At 45.0% G+C, this 14,694-nt stretch overlaps 1 protein-coding gene across 1 annotated transcript in view; it reads left to right on the top strand.

Moving 5' to 3' along the window:
* LOC146833210 (aquaporin-2-like) overlaps window positions 1–12,820 on the top strand; it is a 73,244-nt gene extending 60,424 nt beyond the window's left edge. The window contains exon 4 of the mRNA XM_085600865.1: window positions 9,664–12,820. Within this exon, the coding sequence (XP_085456991.1) occupies window positions 9,664–9,879 (216 nt within the window). The 3' untranslated portion in view covers window positions 9,880–12,820. The remainder of the gene's footprint in view (window positions 1–9,663) is intronic.
* The last annotated feature ends 1,874 nt before the right edge of the window (window positions 12,821–14,694 follow it).

A 14,694-nucleotide genomic window follows, 5' to 3' on the forward strand; every position in this document is an offset into this window, starting at 1 on the left:
AGTGGGAGTCCCACGGTATATAAAAAGCAATAAGTATCATGTATATACATATACATACATAACCACATAATAGCATATACATATCCAAATAAACTTTATATATATATAATTCAAATAACATATCAAGTGAAAATACCATAGGATAGTATTGACACATAGGAAAGCATTGAGAAAAATAATCACTTTACTGACATATCCTTGTCGTTTTACAGTCCAAACTCTAGCCAATCAGGCGCAAGCACCCTCTAGAACCTTCTCCTCAGAGGCTCAGGCCCTCAGATTTTCTACCGCACGTCGTGTGAAGGGAGTCTCCCTGAGCTCTGCTCAGTCTTTGGTCTGGTTTGAGTTTCTCTCATCATGTCTTCAAGTAAGAAGTCTCTTTTCCGTCCCTGTTCATCTTGTGGGAAATTAAGACTCTTTTCTGAGGACCCTCATGAAAAATGTGTCTATTGTCTTTACCCTGACCATAAGGTGGCCAACTGTAAAATTTGTAGAACTTTCTCTCATAAGACTTTGAAGGACAGGGAGGGTCGCCTATTATTGTGGCTACAAAAACTGAAGGATACGGATAACCCCCTTTCTGAGGTGGAAAGTGAGTCTCCTCCAAGCGTAGTAGTGTTCAGGACTTGCCATCTCCCTTTTTGAAAAGGAAGAGACTTCATCTTGAGGAAGTGTCTGCAGGCCAAGTCTCTGTTACTATGCCAGCGCCCCCGAGACCTAGCTCTCAGGCGTCTCTGACCCCGTCAGCGCATGTTTCTAGTCAAAAACGCGCAAAACCGTCTACGGGCCCGTCGACGGCCCCTCCGTCGACGAGATCTGCCACTTCATCAACCTCGTCGATGACGGTGATGACGGTGTCGAGCAGATTTCCTGCATCGTCGACGACGACTTCGTCGACGTTTTCACCATCGACAGTGGTGTACGTTTCCCTAAAGACTATTTCGACGACGATTCCTCTATCTTCTTCGTCGACGACTAGGAAGCTGGCGCTTCCGTCGACGTCTACAGCTTCGTCGATGATAATAAAGAAAAAGAAGAAGAAGTCATCGCCGCCGACGGTCACAGCATCGTTGACGACGGCGTCGTCATCGGCGGGCTCGTCGTCGACGACAGTCTCGTCGGCACGAGCTTCGTAGACGGCACCCTCGTCGACGGCGTCGGCAGTAGCCTCGTCGATGGCAGCCTCATCAACGGCAGCCACGTCGACGGCGACTTCATTGACGATCGCCTCGACGACGGAGGTGTCAAATTTTGCAACCATACCTTTGGTGCCAATGACTACACCAGCACCAGGGTCGGTGGACAACTCCTTGATGCAGCGTCGCCATGCTGTGCTGGACTCTGTCATGATGCCACCGGCCACTCAGCCACCTCATCAGCTCTTCCCCTCGGTTGATGAGGAAGTTTCGGATTCTGATGACGATGTTCAGTCCTCTTATGGAGATGCTCGTAGTCCTTCTGAGCTTCATATAAATTGCCAAGATTTTGAGGAGGATGAATATTCGCAGGACTATTACTGTCAGGAGCAGGAGCAACATCCCCCTGCACAAGTTCCTATGGCGCAGTTCCCTTTGTCGCTCATCTCCAACCTTCAATTTATGTTGGAAGACTACAATCGTCGCTTTCCGGCCCCCTCTCATAGTTCTCCACGTGAGACGCCATCTGCCGTTCTGTCTACTCCTGGGTTGCCAACGATGCCGACACCATCCACACCTGCATTGATTCCCCCTGCAACAGATGACGTTGGGGATAATCTGGATACGGAGGAGGGAGAGCCTCATGATGAAGACTCTATGGCGGACTGGGATGACTATCAAATCAATTCACCCGCATCACCTCCAACATCGCCAGTGAATTCACTACCTGTCGACATAGCAGGATTCCATCAACTGATGGAAAGGGCGGCTCAACGTTTTCACCTTCCCATGGCTTCAACAACAGTCCGAGCAGCAAATTCTTTGGCCATCCTTGGTCGTTACGATCGACAAATGTGGTCGGACATGGCAGCTTTGGTTAAGCTTATCCCGGAAGATTCTAGAGCGGACGCTCTAAAGATCCTGCAAGAGGGTGAGAGGGCATCCTCCGAAATCATCGACTGCTCCGTCGACATTGCCTCCACGGGTTTTCGTCAGTTGGCTGGAGCGGCTGTTTTAAGACGACAGGGTTGGCTTCGTTCCACCTCGTTCCGTCAGGAGGTCCAGGCCAAAATTCTGGACATGCCGTATGACGGAGAATCTTTGTTCAGCCAGCATGTGGAGGACGCTTTGCAAGCCATCAAGAAGGACACGGAGACGGCTCGCTCCCTCGGCACTCTCCAGTTCCGGAAGCAGCCCTTTCGGGGTGCGCGCGGCCGCGGCACCTCCTCTTCCTTTCGTGGGTCTTCTTCCCAGTACCGCTCCTACAACCAAGGACAGCAACGTTATTCCTCACAGCCACAGCAGTCTTACAGACAGCAGTCTGGCAAATCTTATAGAGGAAAATCTAATTACAGGGGAAACTCTTCCAAAAAACAATGACTGTGTACATCAAGGGTCCCCTCTTCCCAGTTTTTCCCTCTCTCCAGTTGGAGGACGAATCTCCCAGTTCTTTTCGAATTGGTCCTCAATCACTTCGGACCGCTGGGTTTTAGACATTATTTCAAGGGGCCATGCCCTAGAGTTTGTAAAAGTTCCCCCACACACCTCTCCATCCGGACCTCCTCCCGCTCACCTCAAAGAACTTTTCAACCAAATCCAGATAATGCTCAAAAAAGGGGCCATCGAAGTGGTTCCGAAATCACAAAAGGGGTTGGGGTTCTATTCCCGTTTTTTCCTCATACTAAAGAAATCTGGGGAGTGGCGCCCCATCCTCGATCTAAGGTCTCTCAACAGATTTCTCAAGGACCAATCATTCCGCATGCTCACGCTAAAGGACATCCTTCAATTCTTCTCTCAGGGCGATTTCATGACGACAATCGACCTTCAGGATGCTTACTTCCATGTGCCAATAATTCCACGCCACAGGAAATACTTACGTTTTCGTGTAGGTCACAGGGATTTCCAATTCAAGGTCCTGCCCTTCGGCCTCCGCTCAGCTCCGCGGGTCTTCACAAAGATCCTGGCCCCGGTGGTGGCCCATTTGAGGCTAACGGGCATACAAATATTCCCGTATTTGGACGATTGTCTCATCAAATCTCAATCCTCCCACCAAGCGGCCCTCGATACTCAGCGCTGTCTCACTCTGTTTCAGTCTCTGGGCTTGTCGATCAACTTGCAAAAGTCTCAGCTCACGCCAGCTCTGTACAAGACCTTTCTTGGCGCCACCATCGATACGAGCAGGGCTATTGCCTTTGCCTCTGCAGAGCGGCAAACACGAATTCGACAGCTCGCAAGCTCCATCGCAGCAAAGCAGTCAGTTTCAGTCCGCATATTAAAGTCCTTTCTGGGGATGGCGTCCTCCTGCATCGCTTTGATCCCACATTGCACACTGAGGAGTCGTACCATTCAGGAGGAATTGGACAAGCAGTGGCGTCAGGTCTCCGGTTCCTTCAATGACCAGCTCGTGGTGACAGCCCGCATGGCTCAGGCGCTGCATTGGTGGACTCGTCCTTCCAACATCGCAGCGGGAACATCTTTTCTAACGACAGCCCCAGAGCTCGTTCTTACCACGGACGCATCCATGGAAGGATGGGGCGGACATCTTCAAGATTTATCCGTCAAGGCAAGTGGACAATGGTTCAGCGTTCCTGGCACATCAACAGATTGGAGCTGATGGCCATTTTCTTGGCGTTGAAATCCTTCTGCCTCAAGCTCCAGGGGGAGTCAGTCCTCATTCAGACGGACAACACCACCTGCATGCACTACCTGAACAAGCAGTGCGGGACAAGATCTCCGCTACTTTCCCGACTGGCTCAGAGGATTTGGAGTTGGGCCATAGTCCATCGGATTACGCTCCTGGCAGTTCACCTGCCCGGCATTTCCAATATTCTAGCGGATGCACTCAGTCGGTCAACGTCATCGACCCACGAGTGGGAATTGCACCAGCCGACTCTAGACTTTGTCTTCGGCCTTTGGGGTCGCCCGACTATCGACCTTTTTGCAACCCCACAGAACAGCAAATGCCAGTCCTACGCAAGCTGGTTTCCCCACAAAGGGTCGTGCGGAAATGCCCTTTCGATAAATTGGTACAGGATATTTGCGTACGCTTTTCCGCCGATCCCTCTGATTCCTCGAGTGTTGCGGAAGATGCGGCAACAACCGTGCCGGATGCTCCTCATAGCTCCACGGTGGCCTCGGCAGGCATGGTTCTCGGAGTTGCTCCTCCTCTCCCAATGCGAACCCATCCTTCTTCACCTGAGGCCAGACCTTCTAACAATGAACGACGGGCGAATATGCCATCCGAATCCCAGTTCACTCAGCTTGTCGGCTTGGAACCTGAGCACCTTGAATTTGCTCATTTGAACATTCCACCGGCCTGCAGGGAGGTGTTAGCTAGGGCGAGGGCGCCCTCCACAGTGAAAACTTATAAGCTAAAGTGGAAGCGATTTTGTCTTTGGTGTGCGTCGGTCCACATACATCCAGTGCAAGCCTCCCCAGAACACATTCTGCCGTTCTTCCTGCAGTTGGCGCAGTCTGGACTGTCACACTCTACCTTAAAGGTCTTTCTAGCGGCAATATCTCGCTTTCGGCAGGACGGCTCGTCTTCTCTCTATTCATCTAGAGTAATACAGCAATTTTTCAAGGGTCTCTTCTGAATGTTCCCTCCCATTCGGCGTCCTCCACCCACGTGGCGTCTTAACATCGTATTGGCTCAGCTCATGAAGGCGCCCTTTGAGCCAATCCATTCGGCGGATTTCAAATTCTTAACTTGGAAAGTGGCCCTCCTCCTTGCACTGACTTCCTCCCGCAGAGTCAGTGACATTCACGCCTTTACAATACAACCTCCGTTTCTTCAATTCAGATCGGACTGTGTAATTCTCCGCACTAATCCGGCTTTCATGCCTAAAGTACCATCCGATTTCCATCTCAATGAACCAGTAATCTTGAAAACCTTTTTCCCGCATCCGCAGTCTCCAGCGGAACAGAGTCTACACTCTTTGGACTTAAAGAGGTGCCTTAAATTCTACATCAGCAGAACACAATCCTTTCGCAATTCGGATCAGCTGTTTGTGGCCTATGGACGCATTTGTAAAGGACAGTCGGTTACCAAGCCCACGATTGCCCGTTGGGTTATTTCAGCAATCTCCTTTTGCCATCAAAGGGCTGGAAAGCCTCTTTCTTCTGGAGTAAGGGCTCATTCCACGAGAGCAATGTCATCTTCCACTGCCCTGTTCGCTGGTGTACCCATCCATCAGATTTGCCGGGCAGCTACGTGATCCAGCAGGCACACGTTCATGAAGCACTTCTGCCTGGAGTCGATTAATGAAGCGGACACGGCTGTGGGACAGGCAGTTCTGCGGAATCTGTTTAAATAAGGTGAGCCTCTGCTACTTCGCTCCTCCTTGGGTATTCTCAATTACGTATTAAATACATTGTCATTGTATTTCATGCAATTTTAATACGGCCTTTTCAGCCGGTTGCTGCTTACTGCTCACTATTCTATTCAAGCATGTGAATCTATGAAAGACACCCCAATACTGGAGAAGAACAAATGTTACTTACCTGTAAACTGTGGTTCTCCAGTATTGGTGTCTTTCATAGATTCACATGCGACCCACCCTCCTCCCCTCAGAGGCTCTCTTCTCCTCATTAAACTCTTTTGTCACTCTTGTGCTATGAAAATCTGAGGGCCTGAGCCTCTGAGGAGAAGGTTCTAGAGGGTGCTTGCGCCTGATTGGCTAGAGTTTAGACTGTAAAACGACAAGGATATGTCAGTAAAGTGATTCTTTTTCTCAATGCTTTCCTATGTGTCAATACTATCCTATGGTATTTTCACTTGATATGTTATTTGAATTATATATATATAAAGTTTATTTGGATATGTATATGCTATTATGTGGTTATGTATGTATATGTATATACATGATACTTATTGCTTTTTATATACCGTGGGACTCCCACTTCGACGACGGGGAATATTCAAGCATGTGAATCTATGAAAGACACCAATACTGGAGAACCACAGTTTACAGGTAAGTAACATTTGTTCATCACTTATCATTTTGGACCCATACCTCTGTGTTACTGCGAGTCGACAGGAAGATGCACTGCTCTGAGATCTAACATTTTGATATGGTACAAGGGCTCCTTCGGAAATCATGGTTTTTGGGATTGTAGTTTGCCAAAATAGATGCCCCATTGTAAAAACGAAGTATCTACCACTATCACTACCACTATCGAGTGCAATGCTGATGTCTTCGCCAGTTCTGTGCGTGCTTACTGTACTCGTTCATCCTCCAATGAACTAAGAGGATGCAGTATGCCATTGACTTGAGTATGTATGAGATGAGTTAAGCCATTTGGTGAGGGTCCATATACAGAAGTTTGCACATATCTATAAAAGTTGGTGGGGTATTGCGGGTGAATAATGAAAGAAAAAAAGCTTATCTGCCACTCCCGGACGCCTCCTCAGTGCTCCTCTGCTCCAACCGCATCGGTGCTCCTCTGCTTCTCTCCATACCCAATCCAGAAGCTGCTCTGATGCTATTACCCAGCATAAGAGAAGTGCCAGGTTTGGTCTGAGCGGGCTGAAATGCCGCTTAGTTAGGGACAGGAAGCCTGTGCCTCTTCTCCCACCCGGCTTTACAAGACATCTGGGTTGGAAAAATGAAAGTGCACATGTCGTAGGCCATCCTATGATGGTTGGTCAAACTGACATGCGTACTTACTGTACACCTATCACTCCTCCTCCCTGGGCGTGGCTGCTGCTGAGGCATAGCATTGCCCCACCCCAGTAAACCATATTAGGGTAGGTGAAATTTCCTCATCTCCTAAAGTGTGTTGCCATCACTGCCACGAATTTTGAGAATATTCTCAGCGGGATTATGAGGCTGATTGGGAAGTCCCTGATTTAGAAATAGGCACTCTTTATCGTGAACGCAAGATGTTTCTGAGTTTTTGAGCCACTGCAATTTGAAAATACACATTTTGCAGATCTACGGAACACATACAGTCTTGCCGTGGTTGTTAAAGATAACTGAGTGTATTTCCAGTTTCATTATTGCTTCATTCTTTACCCACCTGTTCGTTGTGCTGAAGTCCAAATTTGTTTATTTCTGAACTTCTTTCTCCCTAAGAATTATTCTTAATGATGCATTTGCTTTTCATTATCTTTACACTCTCTCCGGTGCCTGCATTCAGTGGAAGAAGCAAACTTTCTTCCTTAGTTTCTTAATTTGGTATTGCTTAGACTGTTTTGGAGATACCATTTAGAAGTGATGAATAGAGCATTAGGACAGAACTATTCATCAATAGATAGCAACTATCTGGAATTGTCTCTGCTCTTCCAGATATCAAGGAATCCTTCCCCATCCAGAGTGTGTAATGGTGAGACCAAAATGTGGAATTCATTAGTTGTTCAGGAGTGGAACTTCCCAATGGAGGCTGATGGCTTCCTCTCCCTTGATGATGATCAGGTTTCTGCTGACTGTATTATTTGTGCATTAAGTGCTGTTAGTGAAACTGATGGATGTATTAACAGTACCAGTGTACCACAAACGTCTAGTGTGGAAATACAAATGTTTTAAATCTCATCATCAGCATAAATAACACAGGATTGCCAGTAAAAGGCAGATTCGTAAGATTTTGGATTGATTCCAATTTAGAGTGGTTATACGTGCCTAGCAAGGTGGTGTAGACGGCAACTTTCATGGGAGTTGCTGTCGCTCTAAAAATCTGCCTATTAAATTGATGACGAAGACATTATGTAACGTAGACAGAATTTCAGCTTCACTGATCCAATAAAGGAATCAAACAATTATCTATTGTTAGCAAAGCTTGAACTAGTATTCCTTGAGGAAGTGTTGTGTTGTAGATTTTGATGTAGTTGTGTTTGGGGAAATCCCATATTTGTTTCTAGAAAGCCGGGTAGACCTGGAATTAAGAATCTATAATTCCCTTTATGGTGGCGTGTTTCAAAGATCACTAATTATCTTGTATACAGTACTTTAAAGGGATATTCAGATCTATATCTAAGACCTCTTAAAAAGTCAGGATATCGTCGGCTGAGGAAATATATGGTGGAGTCTTGAAAGGCGATGTAGAATTGAAGGTCCTCCTAACATGTCAAAGAGAGTGATGACAATCCTTCAAAGTATGGGAGATTGTAGTTGTGTTTGGGGAAATCCCATATTTGTTTCTAGAAAGCCGGGTAGACCTGGAATTAAGAATCTATAATTCCCTTTATGGTGGCGTGTTTCAAAGATCACTAATTATCTTGTATACAGTACTTTAAAGGGATATTCAGCTCTATATCTAAGACCTCTTAAAAAGTCAGGATATCGTCGGCTGAGGAAATATATGGTGGAGTCTTGAAAGGCGATGTAGAATTGAAGGTCCTCCTAACATGTCAAAGAGAGTGATGACAATCCTTCAAAGTATGGGAGAAGTTTGCCAAAATGAGACGTTGTCGGAAATCTTTTTCCTAGCGCCACTTATTAGCGCTAAAATTCATAGAGAAAATGTAAAATAAATATACAATTTTATTTGATTTTGATTATGTACATAATGACATTTCTCTGGTCCTCATCCCCAGATCCCCAGTTATTAGATGGGGAAATGCAAGGTCCTCAGTTAACAATTCTGGGGCATATCAGCAACACCCGGCGATAATTATCGCTCAGCCCTCTTAGCGTGAGAATAATTATCTCCGGGTAACGAGGATTTTTATCACTGAGATAGCGTGCTATTAGCAACGCTTATCTCCTCAGCGATAAAAATGCTCCCGCTAACTGCCTAACATGAGATTATCGCTGGAAACCCAGCGATAATCTCACGCAATGTGGTGTTAGCTTGCTGATAGGGACTTACAAACGTAGCCATAATATCCACCCTCCATAGGATATCATGGCTAAGTCAGTCCTGAAGCAGGTCTAAGGAAAGTAGCGATAACAGGGGTTATCGCTACTTTTCCTGATGCTATGCTTCATAGCGTGGGGCTTGATGATAGGAGAAATGTCGCTTAGCGACATTTCTCCTGTCATGTTAGGTCAGGAACGCCCACTTTGCATCTCATTAGAGATACACAGCTGGGCGTAAAGAATCCCCACGCTAAAGCAAGGTTTCACGCATTAGCGCGGCCTTGCTAATTAGGCGATAACATTATCGCCGCTTTTCGGCCGAAAGCGGCCGCAAAAGCGGCGATAATTTTTTATCGCCTGCTTGTAAATATGCTCCTCTGGTCGGTATCTACTCCCATAACTGGCCAACGCCAGTTTTTGGTTCTGCAAAGAGAACTAAAATGCAGAACCAGGAACTACCTGATCCTTAATTGCTTGTGGTTCCCAAATCTAGGACGTTATATGTGGTCATTTGCACCTTCTTCTAGCAGGCGGAAAAATTTCAGTGGAAACGGTTTTGGTTTTACATGGTACGGTCCCACACCAAGTAGAACTTGGAATTAGGCACTCTGGTATCCCCCAAGTGTACCACTTTGCCTGACTCATAATGGGACCCATGTGACTTGTATTAAGTACATTGTTCTGCTTGGTGTAAGTAAAATCTCACAAAAACATCTCTGTTTCTACAGGTCTTCTGGGTGGGACCATGTGTTGGTGCAGTGCTGGCCTCGCTCATCTATAACTACATTCTGTATCCCAACACAAAAAGTATGTCCGAGCGGCTGGCGATTCTAAGAGGAACTTTAGAGCCAGAGGAGGACTGGGAGGAGAGGGCCGAACACAGAAGGTACTCAGTAGAGCTTCATTCCCCACAGACAACGACCAAGACGGCAGACAGAGCTTGACGTTTGGCTCTTAAACAAGAGAAGCAACTCCTGGGGAAAATTTGAGGAATTAGGAGTCTCGTCGGATGCTGCTTGCAAAGACCACAGAACATTTCAAGATCACAACTGCGTATGAACCTGAAATAGGCAGCGTGCCTCATTGCTTCTAGCCGTGATGGATGACATGACATGAGGCCCACTTAATGGGCCACAGATGAACTGGCAGTCAAATAAATTAATTTCATTCAATTTATAGGCACTGTAAACAGAAAGGATCATGCACCTTAAGCGTTAATCTGAGTTGCGAGGTCAATACGAAACTGATAGCAAATGGAGATTGTGCGGTGCCGGATTTAGAAATATGCAAGGGGGCAAATTGCTCATGATTCTGAGGTTTTGGAGGTGCAAATTGTTCCAGGTGCCATTTGGTGTGGCCATAACAGCATGCAAAGTGGAATACAGTTACATGTTACATTTTATGGGTCAGACTCTCCGCGACCGAAAACAGGTTTCTTTGCTTTCTGAAAAAGTATCAGGTGCATTACGTTCACTTCTCTAAAAATCACTGTGCTTGCAGTGGGTGGTAAAATGTGACTGTTTTGCGACTGCATTTCGGTCACAAAACATTCCTACATACCGCTGTGATTTGGTATTAGGAAGGGACGCTCTAAGCATGCTTTTTCCAAATACTGAATCGGTATGTATTCGCAATTCCAAATTCCAATTTGGTAACGTTATCGAATCGCAAATTGGAATTCATACATACCAAAATGTATTTTACTGGTCGCAAATTACTCAATTCTGCAAATTGGGCCATTTATGACCAGTAAAATGCATGATACCTGTGGTCCTTACGGTGCTATTTACTCCTCATTTTAAGACATGAACTCACCTCATCAACTTCTAAGTAGCCAGATAGTGATGCTTTTATTTACATGAAATAAATGTAGAAAACTTGTTGACTGGGTCCATGTATTTTTAGTCAAACTCTACACCACAACATGCTGTGAAGCTAGCGAGCACGCTGATAACATCTCAACAGACTGTGCCATATTGAGGTCGCCAGCCTCATTAAAATGGAAAGGAAAACATTGGCAGAGGCTTTTTTCATTAAATCCTGGTCATTAAGCATCAAAAATGTGTTACTACTCCAACCAAATAAAAAGACACACTAAGCAAAATCTCAATAGATCTAGCTCTATCGTTATATTCTTCTTCCAAAGTATACAAATTTTCTTTTAAGCTTCCCAATGATCATATCATTTATTTCCTCATGTTCTTCGTATTTAAAGACCTTCCCCCATAAATTCTTACTCCATATTCTGAATCACAATATCTTAAGATCAAAATACTCTGGTGAATGTGCCTTATTTTTGTTTGCTCCCCGGTTTCCAAAGTTTCCAAACCTTTACTCTGGTGTGCTGAATGTGAATTTTGGTCCATTCCCTAGTTCTTTGTGCATTCCCTTTAACTACTAGGTCCACGTTCTCAGAAGTTCTTCTCTTCATCTTAGCCACTGAATGTCAGCTAGTTTCCTTGGGAAATCTGTTCTACAATATTCAATTGTTGCAACATTGTTCACAGTTATGGCTCTGACTTCTTCAGTGTTAGTCACTATATACCTAAAAGTCAATTAAGGAAAGATTATTTTCTATCACTATGACACATTAGTGACTTGCAGACCAGTACTATCCCATGCCCAGCCGCTGGTTTTATCTTTGCTTTTAAGGACTGGGTGGACTGTCACCTCTAATTCTTATACCTGTTGCTCTTCTTATTCACACTCATGGTGAGAAACAGAATCTCCCCAAGCTCTGCACTACAAAGATTATGATACCTATGCACCAAAGTCTGTGACATGCCACAAGACCCACTGTAGGTACATGACAGAGCTACCCTAGCTAACACTGGTGAGCAGAGGGCCTGAAGATAGGAACTGACATTCAGACCACCATGCATAATCCACCCACTCAAATTTTGTACAGAATAGGCATGGTCTAAAGACCCGCCCCTTAGAGAAGACCTCCACGAGGATGTCTACGCCAATGTGGTTTTAGAAGTGGTTTTAGAAAGAAATCTCCAGATGGAGAGTCCCGGGGGATAAACACATTCGCCTGCAGATATCTGCACGTACCTACATGGCATCAAGTAATTGGTGATCTCTGCACCATTCAAATACCAATTAGCAGGATGTTCTGTGATCAAATTAAGGTCAGCAAGCAAATAAGTTCATGCTCTCCCCATTTGTCATTTGGAACTCTCTTTGTAGTTGTCGGAAACCTTCATGTTGACACTCGTTTACAGGGTTCTCCTTTCAATATCCCCTGCTAGTAATACAAGAAAGGCAGGTAGAAGAACATTTCAAGAATTTGCATACATGACAAGGCAACTCTGTACCTTCAAGATCAAACCAGATATCACTATGGTCCAAATCTCTATTTTCCTACACTCATTTATTGAAATTAGGAATTATTTTTGTACTGACAGGCATTTAAACTCATAACATTAAAGAAGCACTATCTCCATATTTTTCCACCATGGTTAACTATTTAACTCACATGTACACTGTTACTGGGAGGATGATAAATTTTGTTTTTTTTGTTTCACTTGTATAAAAACCATACCTAAGAAAAGCTAAAAGTGATCACATCATTCATAAATCCACCTTCGTATGTAAACATTTACTCAGTGTCAATGAAATACAAGTACTGTTCCGGGTGTGGTGCATTAATAATGGAAACAAAATAGACTGATTTAAACAAACATCTAAAACAACCCTGTTCTAAATACTGATCAATCTTAAGAACACCTTCATCATTATAAAAATAATGCAGGGGCTCATGGGTAAATCTTGAATCGCATTCAATATCAAGCAAAAGTGATTGTAACGACTACAGTGGCAAAACTTCCACCAGCTTTGATATTATTTTTACTGATTTTTAAATTTCAATAAACATTAAAACAGAAACAGACTCTAAAATCTCACCTTTGTATAGACTTGAAAATTGGATCTATGAGTTTTGTCAGCATTATTTTAAGTTCACAGGATGGGCCTGGATTTATAGTAGGTGTGGGGGTAAGGGGGGATGAGGATGAATTTGCCTTCTAGGTCCATCCAGGGAATCTTGGCTAATAAGTATGTGGTGAGATAGGTTCATGTTTTTTTTCACCAGACTCATTTGCAACGAGTTTAGTTGTCATGAAGAGCAAATATGTATGTGGAGATGAGATCGCAATACCTGCAGAGCAAATCCATGAGATTTCCACCCAGCCCCTAGGAGTGGGTCACAAAGATGACCAATCAGTCTGCTGACTCTGACAGCTGATTCTAAACACTTGCCCCACCACTGAGATACTTCCGACTGGCAATCTGTCATTCCAGGATCAAGGCAAGTAGTAGCAGTCCATGATGCGCCCCTTCAATGGCTTTGAGATTCTTTATCTACATAGATGAAGGAGAGATTCCATCAGCAGAATCTATCAATCTTTTTGGACTATTGAATAATTGTATGATCTTTTAATTGCCCAGTGTAATGAAATTACTCTTTTTGCATGATCAGCCATGGTCATGGCCTAGCTGGTTTCCACAGCGCCGATTATACTTGATGAGGTGCACCAGATTGTTAACTCTGACGATGTTACAAATTCTCATCCCATTGCTACATTAGACTTTGATTAGGGAGGGCTTATTGGCCCTAAGAAAGTAGCTGGGTCCCCTGCCATCGCAATGGAGTGTTTGCAGGACAATGACCTTGAAACTTCTGCATGGGCAGAAGTGAAGAGAAGGACTCATTCAACAATGCTGGGTCTACTCTTGTGAACATGTGTCTCCACTAGGGTACAGAAGACGTAAAGGGAAAGTCAAGCAACCTAGTACCAAGAGAAAGGGAAGGAAGTCTGTCAAGGCCACTTCCCAAAGTCCACAGGCCCAGGAGGAGTCTAACCCTAAGAGGGAAGGCCCTAGTGTCTAAAAATGAGGCTGCTTCTTTATGAGATTTTCCTGACCTGACAGAACTCCAAGGAGCAGGTGGACCCTCCAGGGAGGACTTAGGCCTGGAACAAACGATTTCTCCTACTCAAGAGGGCCTCAGACAGCTAATTGTCAAACAATATGAAGGAGATTTCGCTCAAACCCATAAGCTGCACTAAGAGGAGAAAGTCCTGTAAGGTGAGGCATTGGACCCCAAACCAGCGACAACCAAAAGAGAAGTGGCCCCCCAACAGTACAGAAAATTACAGAAAGAGTTTTGTTGCTTGTGTGTCACCTGTAAAGCCAGTGGCAAGGCAGGTGGCAAGCCAAAGGCTATCCTTATACCACTGCCTGTGGTAGGGACTCCCTTTGAGATGGTGGGGATTGGCATTGTTGGTTTCCTAGACTTTCCTACTGCCTCTCGCAATAGGTTAATCTTGATGATAGGGGACAATGCCACCAGATGCCCTGAAGCTATTCCCCTCAGGACAGTTACTGCTCCTGCAGTGGATAGAGCCGTAATTGGCATCTTCACCAGGTCTGTGTTCCCAAATGAGGTAATTTCAGATAGGGGCACACATTTAATGTCTGTTTGTCTGAAAGCCATGTGGGAAGTGTGAGTGTGGAGTGACTTACACGTTCACTATCCATACCATCCCCAAGGAAATGGTCTTGTTGAGAGATTCAATAAGACCATTTAGGGGATGCTTATAGTTTTACTTGAGAAACTCAGAAGAAGATGAGATGTCCTCCACCATGCCTACTGTTTGCATACAGGGAGATTCCTCAGAAAGGAGTAGGTATAAGTCAATTTGAACTGCTCTTTGGAGACCCTGTAAGAGGTCCTTTAAGTTTGGTAAGAGAAG

The sequence above is a fragment of the Triturus cristatus genome, chromosome 4_2 (assembly GCF_964204655.1).
Source record: "Triturus cristatus chromosome 4_2, aTriCri1.1, whole genome shotgun sequence".
NCBI lineage: Eukaryota > Metazoa > Chordata > Amphibia > Caudata > Salamandridae > Triturus > Triturus cristatus.